General features: G+C 32.7%; 1 protein-coding gene across 1 annotated transcript in view; it reads right to left on the reverse strand.

Annotated features, from left to right (window-relative positions):
* The window catches only part of Cralbp (Cellular retinaldehyde binding protein), an 84,371-nt gene that overhangs the window by 11,472 nt on the left and 44,944 nt on the right, over nucleotides 1-27,955 (reverse strand). The window contains exons 2-4 of the mRNA XM_072529294.1: nucleotides 24,288-24,501; nucleotides 12,012-12,171; nucleotides 11,505-11,566 (exon numbers count right to left, since the gene is read on the reverse strand). Of these exons, the coding sequence (XP_072385395.1) occupies nucleotides 11,505-11,566; nucleotides 12,012-12,171; nucleotides 24,288-24,501 (436 nt within the window). The remainder of the gene's footprint in view (nucleotides 1-11,504; nucleotides 11,567-12,011; nucleotides 12,172-24,287; nucleotides 24,502-27,955) is intronic.

Consider the following 27,955-nt stretch of genomic DNA (forward strand, 5'->3'; position numbering starts at 1 on the left):
TTTTGAATTTAGAATGTGGATATCCCTTGCCCAGTTTGGTGCACTTACAGTTGAAACGTTTGATTTTTTGGTTTTTTCGGTTCATTTGAAGTTTTACGTTTGCGCTTGGCGATCCTTACATCCTGTTGAGATTAAGATGTGCTTGCTAAATTAGAGTCGTATTTTCCATTAACAATTTCATCGTCTTCAGTTTGTTCAAAATTAGGATCATTCCCATATGTAATATCAACTCTTTATCGAAAAATACGTCTGGGTAGATGGTTATCGTTACCAGTCACCTCCCCATCTGACAAATCGGAATCAACATCTGTATCTGCGCTGTCAACCTCAGTGGGAGGACATATTACGATACTATCAGGAATGTTTTCATCGTCGTTTTCTATTAAGTCGAGAATTAGAAAATATAAGCCTCTACCATGACATATCTGGAATAATAAATTCCATCAAAATCTAGCATGCATAATCCCATCGGCAACTTTAGTTGCCAGTAATGTTCCCACTTCAATAAAACTAACAACAAATACTCATACTCGAAGATAATTTCACAGAACCTATACTTGACCATATTACTGGACAGTATGTATCAATTAATAAATTTAAAATAAGCAGAAAGCCATTCTACTTACAATGATTCATCAAAGGCCATCTCTAGAAAAGCACAAGCGCGACAACGAGACAAAAATAAAAAGCATTTACTGCAGACCAGACTGCAGTCTTGTGGTATGATTGTTTAGTCAGAACCTAAACGAATCCCCTCCACACATATTTTCTGTCGGATTCGTTGAATTGTGACTGCTATAAATTCTCTAAGTCAAGGCCAATAAAGTGGCTAGTGGGCTTTAATAGGTTAAAACAATATTTTTGCAGTTTTAAAAGTTTTTCGGTTCTAAATGGTTTTACGTTTTTTTTTTTTATTTATTTACGCTGTAACCACCAGGGTTATTAGCGACCTAAAAAATATAATACAGGTAAAGTTAGAAAAAATTACAATAATTGATACAGTCCTGAGTCTTTAAGATAACTTATTGTGTTTTTAATGTTCATGTTTTTTCCTAAGGCTTCCTTTATATTATTTGGGATAGTGTGCTACTTTCTTGCTGCTTCATATGTTTTGCACTGAGTATATGCTTCACGGAGACTGATACTTGACAATTTTGACACATTGGCGGCACAGTTCTCGTAAAGAGGTGTTTATGTGTAAAGTTACTGTGTCCTAGTCGCAAACGTGTTATTCTCACTTGGTCGTGTCTATTCCCTGTGGGTTGAAGCCACGGTTTCACTTATTGTTTGATTTCCTTGAGTTTATTTTGGGATGCATTCTACTTATTTTGCCACGCACTTAACACTTAATATTTTATTTCTGACTTGAAGTCATCTGAAGAAACCTCATTAATAAGAATGGAGTCCTGGCTGAAGGATGCTAAGCGGGCTAGTTCATCTGCTTCTTCATTTCCTTGTATACCTGAATGTGTTGAAACAAACATGAAGTCAACAGTGATCTTATTATTATTTAGAATCTATATTTCTGATTTGATATGTGAGGCAATTGGATTATTGGTATATAAACGTTTGATAGTGTGAAGTGAGCTTAGTGAATCAGTTATTATGAGAGACGGGGACTAGATTCTTTTATGTGGATAAGTGCTTATAATATTAAAAACAACTCTGCAGTTTATGACGAAGTAATGGGATTGAATTTAAATTTTAAGGATGTATTGGGTGTGACGATGGCTGCACCAACACCGTCTGAAGATTTGGATGGGTCAGTGTATATCTTATAGTGATTTTTATAAGTTTCCATTTCCATTAAGAATGATTGTTTGATCAGGTCTGTTATAGTCTCATGTTTTTTATATATACTAAGGTTAGTATTCATCTTGGGAATTGGTATTAACCAAGGTGGAGAAGTTGGGAAATTTGTTGGGAGAATTTCGGGAAATTCAAGATGTAGGTCATGAAGGTTCTTTCGTAAAATGGAGAATCTAGTCTTATTATAGAGGAAGTGTCTTGAAATCGATCTGTGAGCGTATTGGTCTAAGTAGGGTGTTCTTTATTACTAGCTATTTTAGAAGCATATGAGACAGAAAGGTATTTGCATCGTAAACTTAGGGGTGGTTCTCCTGATTGTAAACTTTCAACTGGTGTCGTTCGAAACGCACCTGTAGCTATTCGTAGAGCTGTGTTTTGAACAGATTCTAAGGTTTTCAATACTGATACTTTGCTTGATGAATAAACTATCGCACCATAGTCGAGTTTAGGTTTTACGTTTGTTTAAATGTTATTTTAGTTACCTATTTGTAATATCGTCCTTTATCATTAGAAATATATAGATATTTTTGTTGAACTGTGGACTTAGGCAAAATGTATATTATAATCAACAACACCATGTTTTAATCAAATTTATAAACTAGTTTAATACTTGCATAACGTACTGCCTGTATTTATTTCAGTTAAATTCTGATAAATCAATTTAGCTTTTCCACTCAAAATTACAACGTTTCATTGTAACTATAAATATAATTCATAAATAAACAAACCACAAAACCACTATCCAAAAGTAATAACATGTATGAGCGAATTTGTAAAAAATAATAGACTGGAAATTTGAGTAGCAAAATCAACAATTTATTTTACTAGAATTATTTCCGTGGAAATGGTAACTAAAAACTGTTTAATAAAAACTGTTGTTGATTAAAATGTAGTCAAATATATGTAAAATAATAACTTAATTATTTTATATTGTTTGTTTTATAATAAATATAAAAAGGCAAAAAAAGTAGAAAGATTTACAGGAAGTATGTGCTAAAATAAAATTCAAAATTCCAATTCTGTTACAATGAGTAACTTAAATATCAAGTATGTGGATATGCTGGCAAAAAAAAGTGTAAAAAATGGTTTGACCAATAAACTACCTGTAATTTTTTGTGATACAGTAGTTTATATTAGAATGAAATATCTCAATATTTGGAACGAATGTTGGTCACAACATACTTATACCAACCCTTCTAGATACTGGAGTATACAAAATCAAATACCGAATAAAACGTGGTTCCAGCCATATAATTATTCAAGAAAATATATCACAACTGTAACACGTCTTATATTTGGCCACGCCTGTTATCCCACACATCTACATAAAATTCATGCTCTCGAAAGTGATCTTTGTGAAAATTGTGCCAAAAAAGGTGATTTAGATCATATTTTTTTCGAATGCCAAAAATATAAGGATGAAACGGATCAATTTATTCAAAAATTACATAATCTTAATGTACAGACCCCGTTCAATATCCTTAGTCTCTTAGCTAATGGAAATGAGAGAATTTATAACGCATTAGTAAAATTTCTGTCAAGTACCAAAATAGTCTTGTAGTGTCAACTATCAAAAAAATATATGTATATGCAAAATTGTGGTGAGCAACTTGGACAGTCCATAGCAAAGCAGCTGTCGGATTGAGTAGATAGCTGCTCAAGAGTTTGCTGTGGAACTCTGAGAACCTAATCATCTTGTTTGTATGTAAATATAGATAAAAAGGAGTTAATACAAAAAAGTGTTTTAAATTATTCTATGTGTACCTTTTTTTGAACACACTGGTGATGTTGAAAAGATGCTATATTTAACTTGTGTCTTATTTTAATTTTAGTTCTTAAAGTATATTTTTCAGCTCTTCGTTATTGATATATTATGGACTTTACGGTCATAAAATTTTTATATTGTAAGGTATTAGTCATGTTGTAACTGGCTGATTGACACCTGGTCTATGCCAATAAAAAAAAACTTAAATATCAAGCTGGGAAAAGAAGTCATTGTAAACATGTTTGAAAAATAGTTTAGAATTCGATTTAGAATTGCGATTCAGAAAATCGAAATAGGGTCAAAATGAACAAATACACGACATGGAACTAACTATTTAAGACCCAAAAAACAAACAGCAATATGATATATGTATATTCAGGGATTCTACAGTATTCACTACCTTCCCTTGCTCAACCGTTTCCATCTCTCTCTGTTGTCCCATTCTCCATCGTTTAGGCCTCTCATGTCGTCATCTACTTCGTTCCTCCAGGATCTTTAGGAGAATAACCATTCGGTTATTCTCTTTATCCATCTGCTATCGCTAGTTCTTCTTACATGCCCATACTACTTTAGTCTTTTTTGTTCTATATATGTTAGTATGTCTGTTTCTATTGATGTTCTTTGCTTTATGTCGTCATTACTTCTCCTATCCATTCTTGTTACTCTTTCTTGTTACTTTCCATATATCTTTGCTACTATCTTAATGCTGTTTTTCTTTTTTATAATCCAATTTTCATTCATATGTAGGAGTCTATCCCACCATACTAAGTTAAGTTGTCGGATTGCTGTTCTTGTTTGTCCTAATATTTGCTAAATTTCTTCCTTTGTTATTGCCTTTTTCGTGATTATAAACCCCAAGTATTTGAATTTATCCTTTCCTTTGATTGTTACGTTGTCGTCAGCCTGTGTCTTCTTGACTTGTAGATAGGTACTCTGTTTTCGCGAGGTTAATATCTAGGCCAGCCTTGGTATATTCTTCTTGTAGTTTCTTCATCATGTAACTGAGGTCTTTTTGGTCTTGTGCAATCACTACTTGATCGTTGCAAAGCTTAACATATACAGGTATTCTTTTCGTACCAGTACTCCCATGCCTTCGAATTTTCTACTCCATGTAGTCAAGGCTTTCTCTAAGTATATTTTGTAAAGGGTTGGAGATGTGGAACAACCCTGCAGGAACCCTTTTGTTGTGGTGAAGTCTTCTATGATTCTTGTTCCCATTTTAATGGACACTTTATTTTCTTTATATAGAGCTTTTGTAGCTTTTATGAGTTCCGTCTGTATTTCTAATTTGTACATTGCCTCCCATAGTTCTGACCCTGGTACAGAGTCATATGCCTTTCTCAGGACCACAAATGTGAAATGTATATCTCTATTATTTGCTTTTTTTTTCAACGGTTGTTCGAGTGTGTATATTTGGTCTATGCATGTTCTTTCTGCCGTGAAGCCTGTCTGATCCTCCCCGATTTTGCCTTTTATCGCTTGCTCTACCTTTACTCGCAGTATCTTCCCATATAATCTTTCTATTGATGATATTACGCTTATTTCTCTGTAGTTTTCGCATCGTTTTCTATCTCCTTTCTCCTATCTCCTATCTCCGTCCATTCCTTTGGGAGCTCTTCTCCATTTATGCCTTTCTGAAATATCCATTTTATCATTTTAACAGAGTAATTTTTTTGAGCCGTACTTAATAAGCTCAGGTGAGATGTCTCCAGGTCTCGGTGCCTTCTTATTTTTGATTGTTTTTATGGCCTTTCTTATTTCCCTATCTGTTATTTCTATTTCTTTTTGTGGGGATCTGCTTCGTTTTCGCCTGTTTTCTTTTCCAATTAATTGTGGTCTTTGTTCTGTTAACAGTGCCTTGTAATAGTTCTTCCATTATTTTTCTTGTATATTTCTCAATTTAATTTTTTCTTTTGAGTTTTGTTTCAATCCTTTCAGTACTTTCCATGACTCCGAAGTTCTTGTACTTCCTATGTATGTTTCAATATTTAAGCAGATTCTATCCCATTCTTCATTCTTTTGTCGCGTTATTTGTTTTTCACTTCTCTATCTTTTTCTCTATATTCTTATAAACTTTGTCGTTGTTTGTAGTCAGCCATTTTCTGTATAGTTGCTTTTTTTCTTTAATTATTCTTTTTGTTGGTTTATTTATTTCATGATAGTGTTGTTTGTTTGTTATATGTTCTTTCTCTCCAAGGGCTTCGAATGCTGCTTGTTATATACTCGCCTAATATGCTCGTATATGTCTTCGATGTTGCGAAATCTTATCGATGTTGTTCTTCGATTGAATCAGCAATATGATTCAAAGTTAAATAAAATTAAAAAAAAAACTTAATAGAAAGAATAAATAAAGAATATAAAAAATAATAAGAAATATAGAATACGAGTGCTGTTCGAAAATAAAAAAGATGGTGCAGTAGGCAGTACAGTAGACTAGCGCGAAGCTTCATATCGTGTTTTCTGTATTTTGAACCCTATCATGACTTTCTATATGATCTCCTCTTTTCTCTATCAAGACCAAATTGATGACATTAATAAAAACATAAATAAAAATATTCTCGAAGCCGGACTACAGATCGCAAAGGAAACAAGAACTAAAGAAGAAAAAATAAGCAACGAAACTAAACAACTAATGAAGGAAAGAAGACAACTACTAGAGGAAAACAACCGCCATTCTCAACTTAATAAAACAATTAAAAAAGAAATAAAACGCGACACAAAAAAATGGGACAAGAACTTAATGGAGCAAGTCATTAAAAACAACAGAGTCCTAAAATGTCTAGGATCAACACAATAAAATCATTAAAATTAAAGATACCAATAGTAAGGAAGAGAAGAACAAATATATAATTACAAAGATAATCGAATACTTTTACAAAACCTTGTACAGCTCGCAAAGCCAGCCTAATAAGTCAACAAAAGAGAACGTCAAAAGAAAAAAAACCGTGGGATCAGAGGTACTACCAAATATATAGGGATTCGAAATAGAAAGAGATTTAAAAAATTATAAAGCTCCAGGACATGACGGTATAATTGCCGAGCTCTTGAAAACAAACAAGACAGTAATAATCCCTATACTAACAGATCTATTTAATAGATGTCTCCATAATAGCAAAATCCCTAACGACTGGAACGAGAGTCCAGTAATACAAAAAAAGGGGACAAATGTGACCTAAAGTATTATAGACCTATACCGTTGCTCAGTCAAGTGTACAAACTGTTTAGGAGTATACGTACGTGTACAAACAATCGATTGACTTACAAAATGAATAATTACTAACCGGTTAAACAGGCTGGCTTTCGCAAAGGATTTAATACATCAGACCGCTGACAATGAGAACAAGGCAAATGAGTACCAACTACCCGTATTTCTTGTTTTCGTAGACTATAAAAAGGCAGTTGATAGTGTTGAGATTTGGGCTATAGAACAAGCTATTAATAATTGTAGAATAGATTTGAGATATAGGCAACTAATATATAAGATATATAAAAATGCAACTATGATAGTACAACTAGACTAAAATACAAATCCCATCCCCATTAAGAGGGGAGTCAGACTGGGTAAGATCAAAACAAAAGTTGAGGACATCACAACAAAAATTGCCAAATGGAGCTCCGCAGGTCACACTGCTAGACAAAAAGACCAACGTTGGAACGCCACAATACAACAGTAGAGACCTTACAACGGTAGACGACCAAAAGGAATACCACAGATGAGATATGTAGATAACATAAAAAGAATAGTCGGAACAAATTGGAAGTATGTTGCTCAGGATAGAGATCGATGGAAAGAGTTGGAAGAGGCCTATGTCCAAAAATGTATGATAGAAGGCTAAGAAGAAAAGGTAATTTATTAACATGTGTATCTTATTAGGTGTTTATAATAATAAAAAAAAGACATTTTTTTTTGGCGCGTTTTCCCTATGGTGAGAATGATATATGATATATGATTATAATGATATAATTTTTGTTTGATTACAAATGTAAGTCAGTCTCTTCAATTGTTGTTTAATTAAAAAAAATTAGGAAGTTTGCTGATGTCTGACAATTAATGCAAATAAGTAAAAAATAGTTAATATTAATATAATTAAGTATGTAAGAGTTCAAAGGGAGAATACGTTCCTCAGTCGTAGTTTCATTAATTTATTTCTAAAATTAAGTTGCACAAAAATGTAAATAAACCAAAAACTGTCAGTAAAAGCTGTAGGAAATGTTTAATCAAGTTATATTATTTCTTTTAGGTACATTTGAAAAATAAACTAAATTGCACAGTGTTTGATTTGAATTCACATAGTAATTATACAGAATATTGTACTGCATTGAATTTCCAAATTACAAATACCCTGTATAATAATTTGATACGTTAGTTAGTCAAATACGTAAAAGCTGTAATTTAAAATGAAAAAGCAAAAATATGTTAACAGAAATGTTTTGAAATAAAACGTAATTATTTAATTTCCTGGAAACTGTATTTGCAGAAAATCGCAAATAAATAGAAAACTATTAAAAGTAGGTGTAGCGAATATTTAATAGGGTAACATTATTTTTTAGTATATTCTAGTCAAATACAACGTGATCCATGAAAAATATAAAACTTTATACCATAGCTCTAAGTTGAGATAGATCTACGTGTTTCTGCTGAGGTACCTTGTAACATCACTAATAAACTGACAGTTTCCTAATAGACTCTGTCCCATTCTAATGGAACATAAACAACGAGGCTATATCATACTAGCTTTTGTACATTAGAATCTCACTAATCCGGTACTATTAAAAACCAAAGAGTGTCGGTTTATTGGGATATCAGCAAAAAATATGCGTTCATTAGTATTTATGCTTTTTGCCTGAGACATTGACAAATTTAACCGATGCGCATACAGTGGCGGATCTAGAAATTTTTGTCAGGGGGGGCCATGGGTCTTGAGGGTGATTTTGATACAGGATTTAGATTTTTGCACCTTTCAGTAGCTGATCCCCAGAAATTTTTTGTCGGGAGGGGGGGGTCATGGGAGAGTAATTTTGATATAGGATTTAGATTTTTGCACCTTTACGATTGATATGATTTGTGCCTCATGTAAGGGAATCATTTTCTCAATAATTATTTTAAGCGATATATTAAACCAATGAGAAGTTATTAAAACCCAAATACCCTACGCGTGCAAAGAGTGGTACAACATTAAGGGGTCTTAAACTTAAACAAACAAAAATAATTTAAACCCACATACTCAGTAAAATCAAGTGTACAAGACTATTAAACCAAAGAAAAGTTAATAAAATATAAATACTGAACAATCAAGGACTGTCAATTTAAACTAGGTATTTTAAAGACAATTAATTTAAACTCACCCATCCTATAGCTACAAAATCAAGAACAAACCAAGGATAAATAAGTATAAACCAAAGTTAAGTAATTTAAATGCAATAACTTAATGTAAGTGTAAACATTAATGAATGTATTTAACATTCCTAATAAACTCTATCTTATCGTTGGATATCCGATATCAATTTGTAACAACATTCATTTATTCCTTATTGCTATACGGAGTGGAAACATGGACTCTCGGAATCACAAGTATGAGTTAAGAATAAATGTAAACAGCATTTTATTTAAATTAATTTATTTAACAAAAAACATAATATAATTAAGGAATAGTTATTTCTATAATTAGCCACATTAGGCTATAAGTGCACGAATCATGAGCAACAGCCGGCAACGAGTGATAAATAAAAGTTCAGTGATTAAAATTACTATAAGAAAAGTAAATATTATATAATTTTATAAAAATGTATTCTTTTCGCCTATCCGATTTAGCAAATCGCTCTATGATTGCATCGACATCTAGAGAAATTTCAGGATGCACATTGATGAGTGCTAAACCAGTTAACAGAAGATGCATTTCTAAGCCAAGTATTTGGACGCTTAAGCATAGAACGCTCTGTTGTTGCTGCACTGACTGGCAGTGTAATTAATATTTGCAGAAATATTCTGATATTTGGATAGAGTTGCCTTTCCTATGAATATCGCAGTTTTCTAATACTTCTAAAATACAATCAGGAAGTTTTCCATTATTTTGCACGACTCTTTTCCACTTTTGAATCCACAGTGAAAACTCTTGTTCTACTGTGGAATATGCAGTAAGTAGTTGGTCCAATAATATCCTGAAATGTGGAAGTTAAGATATTGTCTAAAAGGGGTAAATAAATAGATCTTCGGAAATATTCTTCGCAAGAGTTAGCAGATTGGTTTTGGCGACAGGTTTGACGAGAAACTACACGAGGCATCTTCACTCCAATGTCTAGTTGATGAGCTATTTGTTAACTTCATAGTAAAGTTTGCTAAAAACAGATTCAGCATTTGATCTTTTATTTTGAAGAATGCATTTAGTGTCCTCTATGGCCTCAGTAGCCTACTTAAAATCAAATTTTGGTGACTGAAGAAGACGACTAAGTGATACAGTTGTACCTAAAACGTCACTAAGACAAATTACTGTTTTACAATTTCACAAATACCTTGTACAGCAGCCCCCAGTTCCTTTATTTGTATTTACTAACGTATCAGACAGAGCTAATGCAACAACAATGTTCACTTTGATATTTATTATAGATAAATTATAAAATGTAGCACACAGTCTCAACAATTATAATACATATTCATATTACAAACAACCAATTCGTAGACAAAACTGGAGATAAGAAATACCTAATAAAAAATAAAAATGTGCCGATTTCGTGACAAAAGTCATGTCATGTACATTGAATGAGCAATAATGTGTAGTCGGTAATTCTATCTCATCGATAATCGAACGATTCTCTGGCACTCAAATGACGAATTGTCAAAATTTAAAAATCGCGTAACTCTGAATTCGCGAAAATCAGGTTGTTAATCGAGGTATTGCTATATTCAGAATTGTTGATTTTTTTAAAAAGCAATTTTAAAAGGCTTCCGTATAATTCTACACTTATCCCTACAATAAATGAGTTTGAATCATTTTAACTCTTGACTTCCTGCTTATGGGGTTGATGGGTTTTAAATTATTTTTTTTTTTTTTAGGATTATTTAATTGATATTTAATTTTGTTTTGGGGGTGGTCATGACCCCCGTGACCCCCCCCCCTGGATCCGCCACTGTGCGCATAACAATTTATATAATTAGAAAATGTTTCCTGAATTAGTTTTTCGACACCATCCTGAACGCCACACATAACACTTGCTCCGTCATAGCTTTGACAAATTAACTTATTGGAATTTGATAACACGCAACTTAAAGATTCTTGTATGCATCCAGCTAAGGAAACAGTATCGTTGTTATTTGGTTAACTTGCTGGACATGGTTATTGAGAGCTAAATTCAATTCAGCAGAAAAATGTATGAGGCCTCCAAATATACCTGGGTTTAATAAATCCTTTCTTTATTAAAAATTCCTTATTGTTTCAAACTTAATAAGCAACACAGCAAAATTTAAATGTATATGTGCCGTACACGTTTTAATCACAATAAGATCACATTCAATTTGTGCATACCAGTCAATCTAATCCGCTGGGCTATCGCATAGAAGTTGGAACTGAGGTGGATGGTAATTGGGCCCATGAGAATTCATTGCAAGCTGAGCAGTGCACTGGAGATTGTGTCTCATGTCTCGAACCCGTGAAGTTTCCACATGTCGAAATAGAAACAAATAATTAAATATTACCTTTTACTTATAAACTGCTCGAATCTATGATTTCTGATTTTAATTACTAAAATATTATTTTAGTAATTGAATAACAACCGCTACTGATAACCTCTACTCGTACCTGATAAGGTACGGAGGGAGGCGCGAGCGGTGGGTTCTGGGACCATATGGGACGTGTCGGTTTATTTAAATGCCGGATTAGTTAGATTCTACTGTAGTTTATTTTAAATCTCTTAATAAAATTTAAATTATACTTACATACATCGTACAGAACAACTCTTTTACCACAGGTATCTCTAAAGGGGCTCACATATATAAATCTGAAAAATAACGAAACCATGTTAATAATTAGCCAACAAAAATAATGTAAAATTATTTACATTTTTAAATCTATTTACAATAAACGCCAAATATGATGAGAGGGCAGACGATCATGTAGATCGACTAGATTCACCGCATTTTTTTCACCAGCGAAACGATGGGAATTTTGCCATTTATTCAGTGGCGTATCAGCGAAGTATTAGTTACTGCAAAGTGTAAGTATTATCTGAATTAAAGACAAACTTGCATTCGCCATTATTTCATTGCCACAATTAAGTTAACTGCTGCTAAAATATGTCATTTTAAAACATCCGCTACGAAATTTCCCTCCTAATAATTAGCGTTTGCTGTAGTTTATTAAAAAAATTATTATATACATAAAAGACGAAAAATAATAATATATGTATCGAATAAAGACTATATATTTTCTTATTTTGTACTTACCCATCGCCTATTATTTCTGATACGTTAGGATGACAACAATCCAAATTGTCCATAAAGTAGCTGAATCTTTTTCGAAAATTGAGGTACTTCAAGAGAGTCTGTTCTGCCATAGGAATGCTGAACTTCTTAACTCGAAGAAATCGAAGTAAAAAAGCATCATCTTAAATAAAAAATATATTTATTAATAAAAATGAAAATGTTTTTAACTTACAAAATTTATCGAACATTTTTAACGTAATAGTTCGAGTATTTAATACATAAAATTGTCTTATATAAACTGGAAAATAGTGAAGAAAAGTTTGTGACACTAAAAAATTACTTTGAAAGAAAAGTATAAAATTTATTAGGGGCTAACATGAAACTCTATCTCCTATTCTATTATTATGAAGTTTCCTATTTTTTCACGAAGTTAATTCCGATACCTGATTTATTGTTATTTTTCTTCTACATTCGTTATCGTGTAACTCAGATACTCACAGTCAGTCGACGAAAAAAGAAAAAAAAAAAGATATCCAAAAAACTCTTTGGATATAAAATGAAGCTTATAAAACAAAGACATTTGTTTTCTATTCTATCTATCAAAGTTATGGATGTTCGAAGTTATTATTATATATAACATAGTTATCGATTCCTTAAACCCTGAAAGGATCCAAATATTGTGAGTTCATATAGACCAATATCCTTACTCTCTTGCGTATTCAAAACCCTAGAAAGGATTATAAAATTTATATTAGATTGGAGGATACAAAAAGAGAATTTACTACCAGTAAACCAGTTTGGCTACAAAATTGGCTACTTAAATTTATCAATTGCCAAATCAGCAGTTTCTACAACCTTTCTCTAAATCAAAATGTACTTCTTAATAATCAATCTTTTACATTTAAAAACCATTTCAAATACCTGGGCCTTATCCTGGATAAAAAATTGACTTGGAAACAACACATACAATATATGCTGGATAGATGCAACAAAGGTAGTAATTTTCTTAGAATGACAACTAAAGTGTGGTGGGGTTGCGATGTTGAAACATTCTTATTGTTTTACAGAGCTTATATACGATCCATTATAGATTATGGTGCTACTCTCTATGGTTCTGCGTCTAGAACTCTTAGATCTGCCTTGAGGGTCTGTTTAGGTGCTATGAGATCTACCCCTATACAACCACTACATGTGGTTGATGCTTATGAGCCTCCTCTTGCGATAAGAAGAAATTTATTAAGCGAAGAATGGGTACTCAAAGCCCACTCAACAAATCCCAAATTATTTTCCAGTATACGTCAACTTAACGAATCAGATCTCACTCACAAATATTGGATTAAAAAGCCATCTCCAACTTTGTGCACTGCTTTACAGAACAATTCTATTTTTTCAAAGAATTTAGTCAAAGTGGACAAAAATTTAGACTTCTTTACTCTCTTCCATAAAACTGAGGTTATAATACTAACATACAGTGACAACAACAAAATGAGCAACAATATTCTGAGATCTGTTTTGAACTGTTATAGTGATGCCACAGTTATATACACGGACGCATCTAAATCAAGAGACGGGACTGGCTGTGTCTATTTTCTACCCTCAGGAGGTTTTGAATTTAAGTACAAACTTTTCAATGAGTTTTCAATTTTCTCGGCGGAATCATTGGCCATACTCGAAGCTTTGAAATATGTTAAAAACTCTTATATTAAAAAATCGTTAATTTGGTCAGACTGTCTTTCAGTTCTACAAAACATAAAAAACACTTTTTTGCCCGAAACATTTAGTAATCCTTATATTTTTTAATAAAGGATCAATTAAAGCACTTAGCAGACTCTGGCTTTAATATAAAATTTATTTGGGTTAAGGCACATATTGGACTCGAAGATAATGAATATGTAGATTACTCAGCTAAAACCAATATAATATCAGGCACTTTATTGTCATATTCTTTATGTGTATCAGATGTCATTACGATTTTCAAAAAAAAACAGCTATCGACATGATAAGATCAATGGAATCTTTACTGCTTTACAAACCAAACAAGATACACCACTTTACAACCAGTTATTCCACAAACTACTTGGTTTAAGAATTTTAAATCTCCACGTAAATATATTACCGATATATAAGAAGAAGAGTTGAAGATATTTTCAACGTCCATGTCTCCATGCCGTATAACAATATGGACCATACATAGCACTTAACCATTCTGTAACGGAGATTGAAGGAAAGATTGCGGTTACAAAGTAGCGGTTTAAATTTAAGAAAAGCTTGTCTTGCTTGTTCGGTACGGCATTTTATTTCTTGTTGAGGATCCCATTGGTCATTCACCATCATTCCCAAGTATTTGAATGTTTTCACTTGCTCGATTGGAGCATTATCTACGTGCAGTTGTACTCTGAAAAATGCGCCCTTTCTTATTGTCATGCATTTTGTTTTTCCAGCATTTATCTTCAGGCCATATGTTTTTCCTGTGGTGTTTATTTTATTTAGTATCAACTGCATATCATGTTCGTTATCTGTGATTATTGCGGTGTCGTCAGCGTAACGAATGTTATTTATCGGGTACCCGTTGACCTTTATACCACAATCAGTGCCTTCATTTGTATACAAGTATTATATTCTGGAAGTTAAACTGGTTTAAAGGGTTTAGTTTAAAAAAAAAATCGAGTTTAAAGTGAAGACACTATTTTCGGAATATCTCAAAAAATCCACTTTTTTCAAAATAACAACTAAAAAACGTAAAGAAAAACTGCCAGTATACATTAAAACGGCTTTTTGAACGAAGACTTAATTTTTAGAAAAAAAAACGGGATATAATTGTTTAAAGGTTGTATTCGCATGCGTTTGGCACCAACTTTAAGCCCTTTCAGCACAACTCTTTTTAAAAAGAAGAGCTTGAAAAAATTAAACTTTTTCTTTTGAATTATACATCAGTCCTTTTAATTATTTTCCGGCATTCGTAAGTTCTTGTTTTTCCTAGGAATTTTTCCAGGTTTTAAACAGATCTATCCACATTTTTCATTCTTTGATCTTATTTTTTCTTTTTTAACCAGTGTCCATAGTATTCTTCGTCCTACTACCTACATCAACTACAAAAATTGGTTTAATAATAAACACCAACAAAACAAAGTATATGAAAACGAGCACGCAACCGCAAATCCTACGACCACTCGTTATAGAAAACCACGTCATCGAAGCAGTGAACGAATTTGTATACCTGGGAGCGCTCCTTAACCCTAAAAATAATACTACCGCAGAGATAAATCAAAGAATTTTCACGGCTAACAGATGCTATTTTAGGCTCAATCTCCTCCTTAAATCCACAATTATATCAAGAAATACATATATAAAACTTTACAAAACAATAATATATCCAGTCCTAACATATGGTTAAGAGACCTGGACTCTAACAAAAAATAATAAAAACATGTTAGGATGTTTCGAAAGAAAAGTACTAAGGCGAATCTAAGGAGCAGTGAATGACAATGGAGTGTGGAGAAGACGATACAACTTCGAACTTTATAGAATATACCAGGAATCTGATATCGTAAAACATATTAAGATAAAACGTCTGAGGTGCATAGGACATGTACTGCGGATGGAACAAACTGACCCACCTAGAAAAACGCTCCTTGATAGACCCATTGGTCAGAGAAGAAGAGGAAGACCCAGAACAATTTTCCTTGGTAACATCGATGAAGACATGAGAAATATGGGAATACGTGCTTGGCGGAGGAAGGCGATGGATAGGGACGACTGGAGAGAAATTCTTGAGGACCCACGCAGGGTTGTAAAGCCAGAATGATGATGAAAATCTATTACCAGCAGATTTACTTTTATATGATGCAGATTTGAGAATGATATCCGAAACAGGCAAAATCTTGACGACTACGTCATTGATAGAATATTTATTTACGGACGAAGCTTCATTTTTTAATTTAAGCGTTTAGTTTAAAAAATAATCATTTCTGAAAAACTGAAACTCCATATGTTAACAGAGAAAGGCATTTCCAACATTAATGTCAAATAAACGTATGGTGTGGAATCATTGGTAATCATTTTTTAAGGACATGCGAGTTACCTTATAATTTTAATGATGAGAACTATTTACATTTTTTACAAAATTATTTTATTGGACATAAATGGTGGACATAACGAACAATTAATTTGAGAAAAAGTCTAATGTTATTAAGTTTAACTATTTCTTAATTTGGTTTTTAAATAAAATGTATTTTATTGTTACTTTAATTTAATATAAAACGTAAATTGTTTGATTTCAAATCTACTTTTGACTTTTAAAATGTGATTATTTTGAAAACTGTTGAGTTTTGAAGTTATTAACAAGTCTATCTTTTTTTTTGTTAATATAATTTATCTTTATTATTTTTTGACACAATAGCGCTAACTTGAAGAGCAAAAAAGTTAAGTTCAAATTTATGCCACATATGTGGCATATGTGGCTCCCTCTATCAGCTACATCAACATATGCATTAAATTATAATTCCTCATACTCAAATTCCCTCAGTTATAAATTTTTGTACATAAGTGTCCACAAACATGAAACATACGAGAAAAATAAAATTTTAAATTGCAACTTTATCACCCTGTATCTCTCTTAATATCAACATTTTACTAAAGCAAGTTGGCTTAAATCGTAATATTCTGAAGTGTAGAGTCTCCTGTTTTTTTTTGTACAATTACTTAATAACCAGCCTGTATAACAATACTGCAAAATCTATTTAAGATGAGGCAAGTTTTTACAAAGTTTCTTAAAAATACTGACTGCATAATTCTGATAAATAAGAAAATCACTTATAAATACACCGCCGTTTATCTCTCCATATCGGCAAATGTCGATATAAATGTATTAATAATGCAGTTGTTTTTAATATACGCTTAGTCTTAATTTAAAACACCAAAGAATTTATTGATAACTGAAACTGTTTACCAAGAAAACATAAATAAACAGGTATTATATAACTAAGAATACCTTACGAAAAATGTTGTTCGTTTTGACGAGATATTAACCTATGACCTATAAGTTTTTTTAGTGATATTTTGATTTTAGTTAGTCAGTCATCTATAAAATATATGTCAATGAAAAGGTGTATTGAGAATTATGATGTATTTTATTTCTGATGAAATATTACTGCACGGTTGAAGGTTATATTACCAAAATATTTATGGTCTGTAATTATCATTTATGCTATCGTTTTTCGTTTCTTATTCCTAATTACGAAAAGTACTTTTCCTAATATACAGCAACTTTTCTGGCTTCTAGAAAGCAAGTCAATAATTTCGGCGGTACAAATTTTTTCATAAAATTCTGATTCGATAGAGATCATAATATGCAAATGTGTGAGCTTTTCTTGTGCCATATTAATTCTTAAGTAATTTTTTAATAATTTTGTAAAACGGAGTTTAGATTTGGTTCTGAACAAGTAACTTACAACTTCAAAGAAGCTAAGTTTTGAGATTTATACAAGAAATTGTATGAATCGGATTGGACTTTTCTAGATGACATTAATCAAGTTGATAAAGTTGTAAGCAATTTCAATAAAAGAATTCTTTTCTTATTTATATTCATTCTAGAATGAATGGGTGCCAGAAGAGTGGATGAAGGGAATAATATGTCCGTTGCATAAAAAATGTGATTAACTGGAGTGTAAGAACTATAGAGGCATTACTCTGTTAGCATCTGCGTATAAAATCTTCGGAAATGTATTATTTGAAAGACTTAAACATTTTACAAAGGATATTGTTGGTCAATATCAATGCGGATGTACTGCTGGAAAGTCAACTAAACATCAAATTCAAGCACATAGGCAGATTCTAGAAAAGTCACTAGAATATAACATAGATACACACCATCTCTTCATTGACTTCAAAGCAGCCTATGACAGTGTGAAAAGATCTGCATTATATAATGCAATGATAGACTTTTAGATCCCACCTAAGTTAGTTAAGTTGACCCAACTAACAATGCAAAACGAAAGCTCATGCGTTAGAATTGAAGGAGAAAACTCTACGTTCTTTGACATTAATAATGGTCTAAGACAGGGGGACGCGTTGGCTTGTCTCCTCTTTAATATTGCCTTGTACGTGACGATAAAGTTATAGTAGGCAGAAGTATGAGAGACATGGTGCAGTGTTTTACAAGGCTCGCGGACGCAGCAAGTGAATTAGGACTTGTGGTAAACGAGGAAAAAAATAAATATATGTTGGTTTCTAAAAACCCTCGAAATATCCAACAGAGAATTCAAATTAATAACCATACCTTTGAGCAAGTCAAAGAATTTACATATCTTGGATCGCTAGTAAACGCAACAAACACGTCAAGCGACGAAATAAAAAGACGCATAGCAATAGCAAACAAAACTGTTCACGGTCTTCAAAAACATTTAAAAAATAAAATTTGATATATGGGGCTGAAACGTAAACTTTATCCCAAAATGATAAAAGACGTCTTAGTATTTTTGAGAGAAAAATCCTTAGAAAGATTTTTGGGGCCGTAAATGAAAATGGACTATAAACTATATCAGTTATACACCGATCCAGATATTGTGAAATTCGTTAAAGTGCAGAGACTTAGATGGGCTGGACGCATTGCTAGGATGTCAGATCATGAATACACGAAGAGGTTAACATTTTCAAAACCAGAGGGCACAAGAAGCAGAGGGCGACCACGAATGAGATGGATTGATGATGTGGAAGAAGACCTACAGGTTCTAAGGGTTAGAAGATAGAGAAAAGTTGCCAGGAATCGACAGGAGTGGCAACTTCTTTGTGAGCAGGCCAAGATCCACAACGGATTGTCGAGCCACTTATGCTGATGAATCATTCCTATTTAAGAATCTTAGAAATTTCTGGTCATATGTAAATGCTAAAAATAACACTTCACGAAATCCTGGTGAAATGAATTTTCAAGGCATTGCTACTTCTGAATTACAAAATATCGTTAATATCGTTGCCAGATTTAGCTATACGACTCTTACTCCTTCTTAGAGTAAAATTTATTTATTTCTGATACCTACTGTATCCAAAGGACTGAGCTCTAGTGGGACTTTTACTGTGTTATCGAGCCATAGGTGATAGTATGCTTAAGTATCTACCAAAAATTTTCGTAGACACCTGGACGTCGGGAGTAGTACAACTTTCTGCATGTTCTTGTAGAGATGTTCATTCAGACTCAGCTTTCTTATGTTTTCTAGGAGGTTTTTCGGAATGACTTAAGTATTAGAGAAAATAATAGGTATTTTCTGGGTACTTTCCATTATCCATTGTCTTCGTATTTTAATTTCCAGATCTCTATAGTTGGCGATCCTTTCATTATATTCAACATGCAGACTAGTGTTGTTAGATATTGCCAGCTCAATAAGTGTAAGATGTCTCGTTTATTTATTAACTAGTATGAGATATGGTCTATTATAGGCCACTGTTTGGTCTATGAGCACAGTACTGTCCCAGTATAGCTTGTAGTTGTCATTTTGAAGTATACTTTCAGGAAGGTATTGATAATATGAGAGGTGGTTGGTTTGGGGAAGTCCCAGTTTGATAGCCATCTCTTGATAAAGGATCTTTCCTCTTCCTAAAAACCGGCTTTATTTTTTAATATAATATATATATATATATATATATATATATATATATATATATATATATATATATATATATATATATATCAGTGGTCTCGTCTAGCCGACAAGACGAACCCCGAAGCTGAGAACTGAAACACAACGGATCGTGGAAAACTGCTCTACCAGGTACCACACCCTGCCAGGTGAGTAAGTCATCCACAGACAATTTTGAGTTCCAATATCGAAAGGATGATAATACCCATTTTTTTTGTTTTCGAACATCAGTAAAATGTAGTTTGTATTAAATAAATTACATACGTATTTCCTGTTATGTAAATAAATTAAATTCAAAGTTTAAATATCATTTTGGCCACACTGTATAAATAATTATGTTAATGATTATATCATTGAATAGAGAATTGAATAACCTTTGAAATGAGCTAGCGCAACTCCTATTTTCATTAAAAACAATCATCGATTACGTCATCACGCCCAGGTGGATAACGTTACTAGTATGATATATAGGCCAAAATATCATAATTTAAAAATAAAATCGACACGTTTCGATGTTAGTCTGCAAAGTGGCCTATTCTTAAAAAAAATAATTTATTCCCTAATTTTGCCCCTCACTGTATATACATATTATAATACTTTCAGTCTACTAATCTCTAAACACTATAAAAATGTAAACTAAATAAAACAAATAATGTACACCTTAAGAAATCAAACTTTCCTTTTCCGCTATAATGTAGGTAACAGTGGTACATTATTTATTTGGTACGCAAATACGATTGAATCACCCAAATTATTACATATTCGAGTTGAGAAATGGTAAATATTGTCCCATACTCATATTCAGTCTTTATGTAAGAAATAATATATGACTTGCGATTGCGTACATTATATTTCACGGTTGATTAATGGTGTGGTAGGTATTCGACGATTTCGATGCTTCTTCGGTTTAAATTAAATACAAATATATACAAAAACATATAATTATGAACTTAAAGAAAGGGATAATTCCCGGGAGTTGGCTGTATAGCATATATATGATTAAAAAACTCAAACATTGAAGTAAAACACTACTGTTGTAATTGGTATATTTAATTAAAAATAATGCCAAGGTTGGCATTCAACTTTCCTAGTGTCTGGATGTAGAAAAACTCGTTCGAGTATGTTCCCGATTAGCAATCTAACAGTATCGGCATAGTGCCATATATATATATATATATATATATATATATATATATATATATATATATATATATAATATATATATATATGGCAGTCTGCCGATGCTGTTAAGTAAGTTAGATAATTACCAGTCAAGAGAGCAATCCGGTTTTAGAAAAGGATTCAGTACAAGCGACCATCTGCTTACGATAAAAATATTAATTGAAAAGGCCAACGAATATCAAATCCCAATGTATATATCATTTGTAGACTTTGAAAAAGCATTCGATAAGGTGGAACATTGGGCAGTAAAGAAGTCTTTACAAAATGGGAGAATAGACTATAGATATACGGACTTAATTTCCAATATATATGATCAAGCAACAACATCCATCAAAATAGTTAAACAAACGGAGCCCATTAAGATACGGCGAGGAGTCAGTCAGGGTGACACTATATCACCGAAACTATTCAATCAAGCTTTGGAAGACGTTATGAGGAAACTACAATGGGCAAAACGCCGTATTAACATAAATGGCCAATACTTGAATCACTTGAGATATACAGACCACATTGTATTAATAACAGATAAAAAGGAAGAATTACAAAATATGATGGATGAATTAACTAGCGAATCAACAAAAATAGATCTACAAATGAATTATAATAAAACGAAAATTATGACCAACCAACCAGAAGAATTAATAATTACAATTGCACAAACAACTATAGAACAAGTAAAAGAATATGTATATTTGGGAACACTAGTTAAATTAAATAAAGAAAATCAGACCGGAGAAATAAAGAGAAGGATACGGTTGGCTTGGGTATCCTTCGAAAAACTTTCCTATATACTAAAAAATAGAAAATACCTCCAATATTTAAAAACAAGAATCTTTAACCAATGTATACTTACTGTTCTTACCTACGGTTCTCAAACTTGGACGTTTACAAAGGAAAACATGGAAAAAATAGCAAAGACCCAAAGAGCCATGGAAAGGCAAATGCTGAACATCAGGCTATCAGACAAGAAAAGAAATAGGATTTCGTACTACTACTTGGATCCGCAACAAAACAAAAGTGACCGATATATTAACGCAGATTTAGCAGTTTTATACACTTCTGTCTAGTCTTAAAAAGTTCGGATTTTGATTTTTGATTGACACGTCCAAAATCTTTGTCACATTCCAGGTAGGAATGTCCCCTAACAGAAAAAGTTATTTGGATAGAGTCCAGCCTCTTCTCATGATGAACTATGTTATAAATAAATCGAAGAACAGTGTAGTGATACAAAATGATGCAAAAGCACCATTGCAGCACAAACAATAGATAAGCAGATGAAAATCTAGAGGAAGACAATACCAATTAGAAATAAGAAATAAATTTCAGGTTTTGGAAATGAATGAAAATGAAAAAAAAAGAACTATTACAAAAGGCAGAGAATTAAAAACCAATAAACGGTTTACTTGGTACGGAAGAGTTGTAAAAAAACAAAAAAACATTGAATTACTGAAACCCGTCAGATGAAAAACGTGCATAATATAACAAGAGAAAAAGAACACTAAGGAAAAAACAGACAATATCTGCAGCAACAAATTGAAAAGGAAGAAAGAGAATAAAACATCAAAATAAAACATTCTACAAAAAGTAAGACAACTTAATAGAGGCTAGTTCTACGGAAAACAAATGTGTCAGAGATAAAAATGAAAATAAGAACACCTGAATAATCAGATCCTGAATTCAGTCACTGAAAGGAGTATAAACTGAGAAACACCCAATAGTTTAAGATACACTATCACTATTATTTATTTATTTATTTATTTATTTATCACTGTCATCAGCTAACGTATTCAACAATTTAACTTAACTATCATTATTATAAATCAAAATTCAAATGACAGACAAGGGACCATTATTTTCGATTTGCCTAATAATTCCCCTGTCATCCTTTGGACGACCTCGGCGTCAGTTTCTCTAATTTTTGTATATATGCGGCGTCTTAACTGTTCCTGATTTTGTGCTTCTTATCCGTTTTTATAGACTTTCCGACTTAATATTGCCCAGAACTCTTCAATTGGACGAGCCTGAGGTAGGTTGGGGGGATTGTCTGCTTTTGGTACAAAGGTAACGTTGTTAGTTTCGTACCAGTCCCTTGTGATCTTCACGTAATGATATGAAGCAAGATCTGGCCAAAAGACTATTTGATCATTTGCATGATGTGTGTTCACAAACTGAAGCAATTTAGAGAGACATCTTTGAATATAAATATTTGCGTTTAAGGCTTCACCTCAAACAACACCAATGTAGGGCTGTGAGATAAAGCCAGCCTCAGAAATTGCACACCATACCAAAATTTTGTCCTCAAATTTTTTCTTACTTTTGAATTTTATTTCATCAGGTACATTTTCGTAATCGTTCGTGTAAAACCCATCGTTACCCTTCATCTCAGAGTTGGACAAAGTAAAATATTTTTCATCGTCCATCACGATCAACTTGTTAACGCGCGGCAACATCTCGGAATTCTCTCTAATTGATCCTCTATGTATTTTGGAGCTTTCCTTCTTTTCCGGTAGATAATATTGTTACTCGATAGGGTCCTGTATACTGTAGTCTTTCCAACATGAAATCTTCTGGCCAGTTTTCGCTGTGAGACCCCAATTTTGTTCTTAGCTGCTTCAATCAGTCTTGCCTCTCTTATATGGTTCAAAATCCGCGGTCGGCCATTTTTACGCAAGTTAACACATGGTATCCCTTCTTCACATTCCCAACCATATTATAAACACCTCGACGAATATCAATTTTATAAGACATTTTGCAGAGCACAAACCAAAATATTCTGCTTTGTTTATTAAATGTCAATAACTGATGACATTTCAATTCCATGGCCTTCTTTGTTAAATGCATTTTGCTTCTCAATCAGACCAGTTGAAATTTTTCCCAAAACTTTAGGACCATACGTTAGTGACTACAGGAGTCCCAGTCAGAAAAGCTAATCAAGAAAAGAAAGAAGCTAATAATCTATCAGTCGTAAGTATACAGTTACATCAAGACTTAAAATATATCTTAAACCAATCGGTATTGGAAAAATGGCAAGATTAGAATAAAATCTAATCCAAACTATACCAAATTCAATCAAGAATATGAGAAGAATCAAAATAGGTCTCACTTGACTCGCGCATAGTTACCTCATTACCTCTATTTGTGAACACTGTGTCAACATATGTCTTTCCACGCAGCATCTCTTACCTAAATGCGGTTCTTTCGGTTTCATGCGTTGTCAGCATAATATTATCGGCCCCTTAGTAATACTTTTGATTTACCTACGTTAATTAATAATCTAATTAAGATTTTAAAAGACAGTAACTTAGGAATTTAATATAAAATGAATATATAGAATTATTTTATACCAAACTTATACAAAATAAAAAAATAGTGTAAATATTGTTTATAGTTCCCGTGTTAAAGACCATTAGATGTCAAGACACGTAAATTTAAATAAAAAAAAGAACTATAAAAAATGTGTTTATTATGCTAAAAATAGTTTTACCTGTAAGACAGTTTTCTATATCAGGATTCTGTTTAATCCAGTTTCTCAGATGTTCCAGACACTCTTTACGGGTAGACTCACTTTCTCTCAGTTCCCTACTGGCTACCTCATACAGCTCTTTTTTTAGTTTCTTGTTGGTTATCTTAATATTGCAATTATCTGTGTTGTAGTGGTCGTTCCATGAATTAACCATTATTAGCTCCGACGTGGTCATCTGAAAAAAAATACACATTATTAAATTAAGCCAATTTCTTATTATGCTAATTATTGTTAACGATGCAATTATTTTACCCGTCGTACATACTCTGAAGTGAACTCGATTTTCATTTGATTATTGTCAATTTGCGCGCTTGATTTAGTGCGAGATATTTATACATATCATTTTTACCCGTCTATTTTTTATATTGTTATTATTATTATTATTTAAACTATATATTGCTATATATGACATCTATATTTAAGAAAGGAGATAGAAAACGATGCGAAAACTACAGAGGAATAAGCGTAATATCATCAATAGGAAGATTATATGGGAAGATACTACGAGAAAAGATAGAGCAAGCGATAAAAGGCAAAATCGGAGAGGATCAGGCAGGCTTCACGGCAGGAAGATCATGCATAGACCACATATACACACTGGAACAACTGTTGGAAAAGAAAAAAGCAAAAAATAGAGATATACACTTGGCATTTGTGGACCTGAGAAAGGCGTATGACTCTGTACCAAGGTCAGAACTATGGGAGGCAATGTACAAATTAGAAATACAGACGGAACTCATAGAAGCTACAAAAGCTCTGTATAAAGAAAATAAAGTGTCCATTAAAATGGAAACAAGAATCATAGGAGACTTCACCACAACAAAAGGGCTCCTGCAGGGTTGTTCCACATCTCCAACCCTATTCAAAATATACTTAGAGAAAGCCTTGACTACATGGAAAAGAAAATGCGAAGGCATGGGAGTACCGGTACGGAACGAATACCTATATACATTAAGTTTTGCAGACGATCAAGTAGTGATTGCACAAGACCAAGACGACCTCAGCTACATGATGAAAAAACTACAAGAAGAATATACCAAGGCTGGCCTAGATATTAACCTCGCGAAAACAGAGTACCTATCTACAAGTGAAGAAGACATAGAAGATCTACAGATTGATGACAACGTAACAATCAAAGGAAAGGATAAATTCAAATACCTGGGGTTTATAATCACGAAAAAGGCAACAACAGAGGAAGAAATTACACAAAGATTAGGACAAACAAGAACAGCAATCCGACAACTTAACTCAGTATGGTGGGATAGACACCTAAATATGAAGACAAAAACGCAGATTTATAAAACATTAGTGCGAAGTATTATGACATATGGGGCTGAAAATTGGATCATAAACAAGAAAACCAGCAGTAAGATAGTAGCAACAGAGATGGAATGCCTGCGAAGATGCTGCAGAGTAACAAGAATGGATAGGAGAAGTAATGACGAAATAAAGCAAAGAACATCAATAGAAACAGACATACTAACATATATAGAACAAAAAAGACTAAAGTGGTATGGACATGTAAGAAGAACTAGCGACAGCAGATGGATAAAGAAAATAACCGAATGGAGCCCCATAGGAAGGAGGAAAAGAGGACGACCCCGAAAATCCTGGAGGAACGAAGTAGACGACGCCATGAGTAAGAGAGGACTGAACGATGGAGAATGGAACAACAGAGAGAGATGGAAACGGTTGAGCGAGGGAAGGCAGTGAATACTGTAGAATCCCTAAATATATATATATATATATATTGCTACATATTTCTGTGGGTTCAGTGATTAAGTGCAGCAAATGTGGTTTAACTAATATTAATTAAACTCCAGCTCACTTAATTACAATTATCACAAATTATAATTACATATAATAATAATAATTATTGCTTACGACTCACACTAATATCGCTTACAAACAGTTCGCCAATACTAATCTTCAAAGGCTGCTTCTACGGCTTATATCATGAAAAAACTGTTCTCGAAATGGATAGAATAGGTAGCGAAGGAAGAGTGGCAGAATCCATTCGATATTACAAATATCCATGAGATTACCGATAAAGTGCTGAATTCGGCTTCTCAAATTACATTACACCAGAGCCGCAATTGTATGTGTTGTATGTATGTATGTATTTTCTACGTTATTATATGGAGTAGAGGCCGGGACGCTTTCTGAAGCTTTTTTAAGGAAGCTCGAGATCTTCGAGACGTAATGTGAAAAATTATTTTCATGGGTGGATTGTGTGACTAATATTGAGGTCCTACGTAGAATGGTCAAGAAATACGTGGTTATTAACACAATCAAAGAGCGCAAATTAGAATATCTTATACATGTTATGAGATATCAACACAGATATGGTTAGTTACAGCTCATTAGGGCTTAGGGCAAGGTACTTGGAAAGAGGATAACAGGTAGAAGAATAATATATTTTGTCTTCAAAATCTGAAAAAATAATTTAATACATCTACAACGCATTATTCTGAACAGCTGCAAGGAATTTTAGGATAGCCACACTGATCACTAACATACGGAACGACTAAGCACCGTATGAAGAAAAAAAAGAAGAAAAACCGCATGAATAATACTATTACAGGAATCAACAGTCTTCCGTACGTACTCACTTCACTGTATTTGATCTAGTGGTTTAAACTTTGATAGTATAAAATCGAAACTGATCTGCGATTTAAACTACAATACGCTGGTATATCGGATAGAGCTGTGGGACCTTGCCGTCCGGTTTTACTTATTCCATTGATTCCTGCTGGAACTCCTGTTGGAACCCTACACAAAGACAGATAGATAGAAATGCCTTTTATATAAAATATTAATTTACGTATATTTAGTTATGACATAATATCAATTTTAAATTATATGATTTACATATAATTTAAAACGACATGACATTTTTGTTTTATTTTTTATACAGTTTTTTAGCTTTGTTCGTTAAAAGCATAAACATTATTTAAGGGGATTTTTTTTGGTGGACTTTTTTATAAATCACATATATAAATTGCTTTCTGCTGAATATAGTGGATAGCCTTGAAGAATACAACAATCGCGGCAAACTAGATATAAGTTTCATTAGTCCCATACTCATAAAACACCCAAAACACAATCACTGAAAACCAACTATTTAAAAGTACGTGACCTTACAATTTCTCATCAAAATTTTGGGGTTACTGCCTACACAGTCACCAAAATGGTCAAGGAAAAAACAAGACAAGATAGTTTGTTTATTATTTTAAAATTTTATTTTAAAAATTACCAATGTAGAAGCTAACACGTCCAATGATAGTAAATTAATTTAATATAGTTTTCCCAACACTACAAATACCACCCAATACCAAAACAAGATTCTAAATCAATGCAAATATGCCTGAACACAAAAATTCAAAAATCTTAAATCAATAATAATGATGCAATAATGTACGAAACAAAGTACCTAACTACAAACAAAACTTTAAGTGTTTAGAAAAGCACTTCGGCAGTAATGAATACTTCTTAAACGTAAATATATTTGTAATATTTCCAGTAAGGGGAAAACATACAATAAACACATCACACAAGCAACCAAACAGCGAAAATAGAGAATGCCGCGTTTTTGAAACAACCTAAACTAGGAAAGTATATGAAACCAT

This window comes from Diabrotica undecimpunctata, chromosome 4 (assembly GCF_040954645.1).
Source record: "Diabrotica undecimpunctata isolate CICGRU chromosome 4, icDiaUnde3, whole genome shotgun sequence".
NCBI classification, from domain to species: domain Eukaryota; kingdom Metazoa; phylum Arthropoda; class Insecta; order Coleoptera; family Chrysomelidae; genus Diabrotica; species Diabrotica undecimpunctata.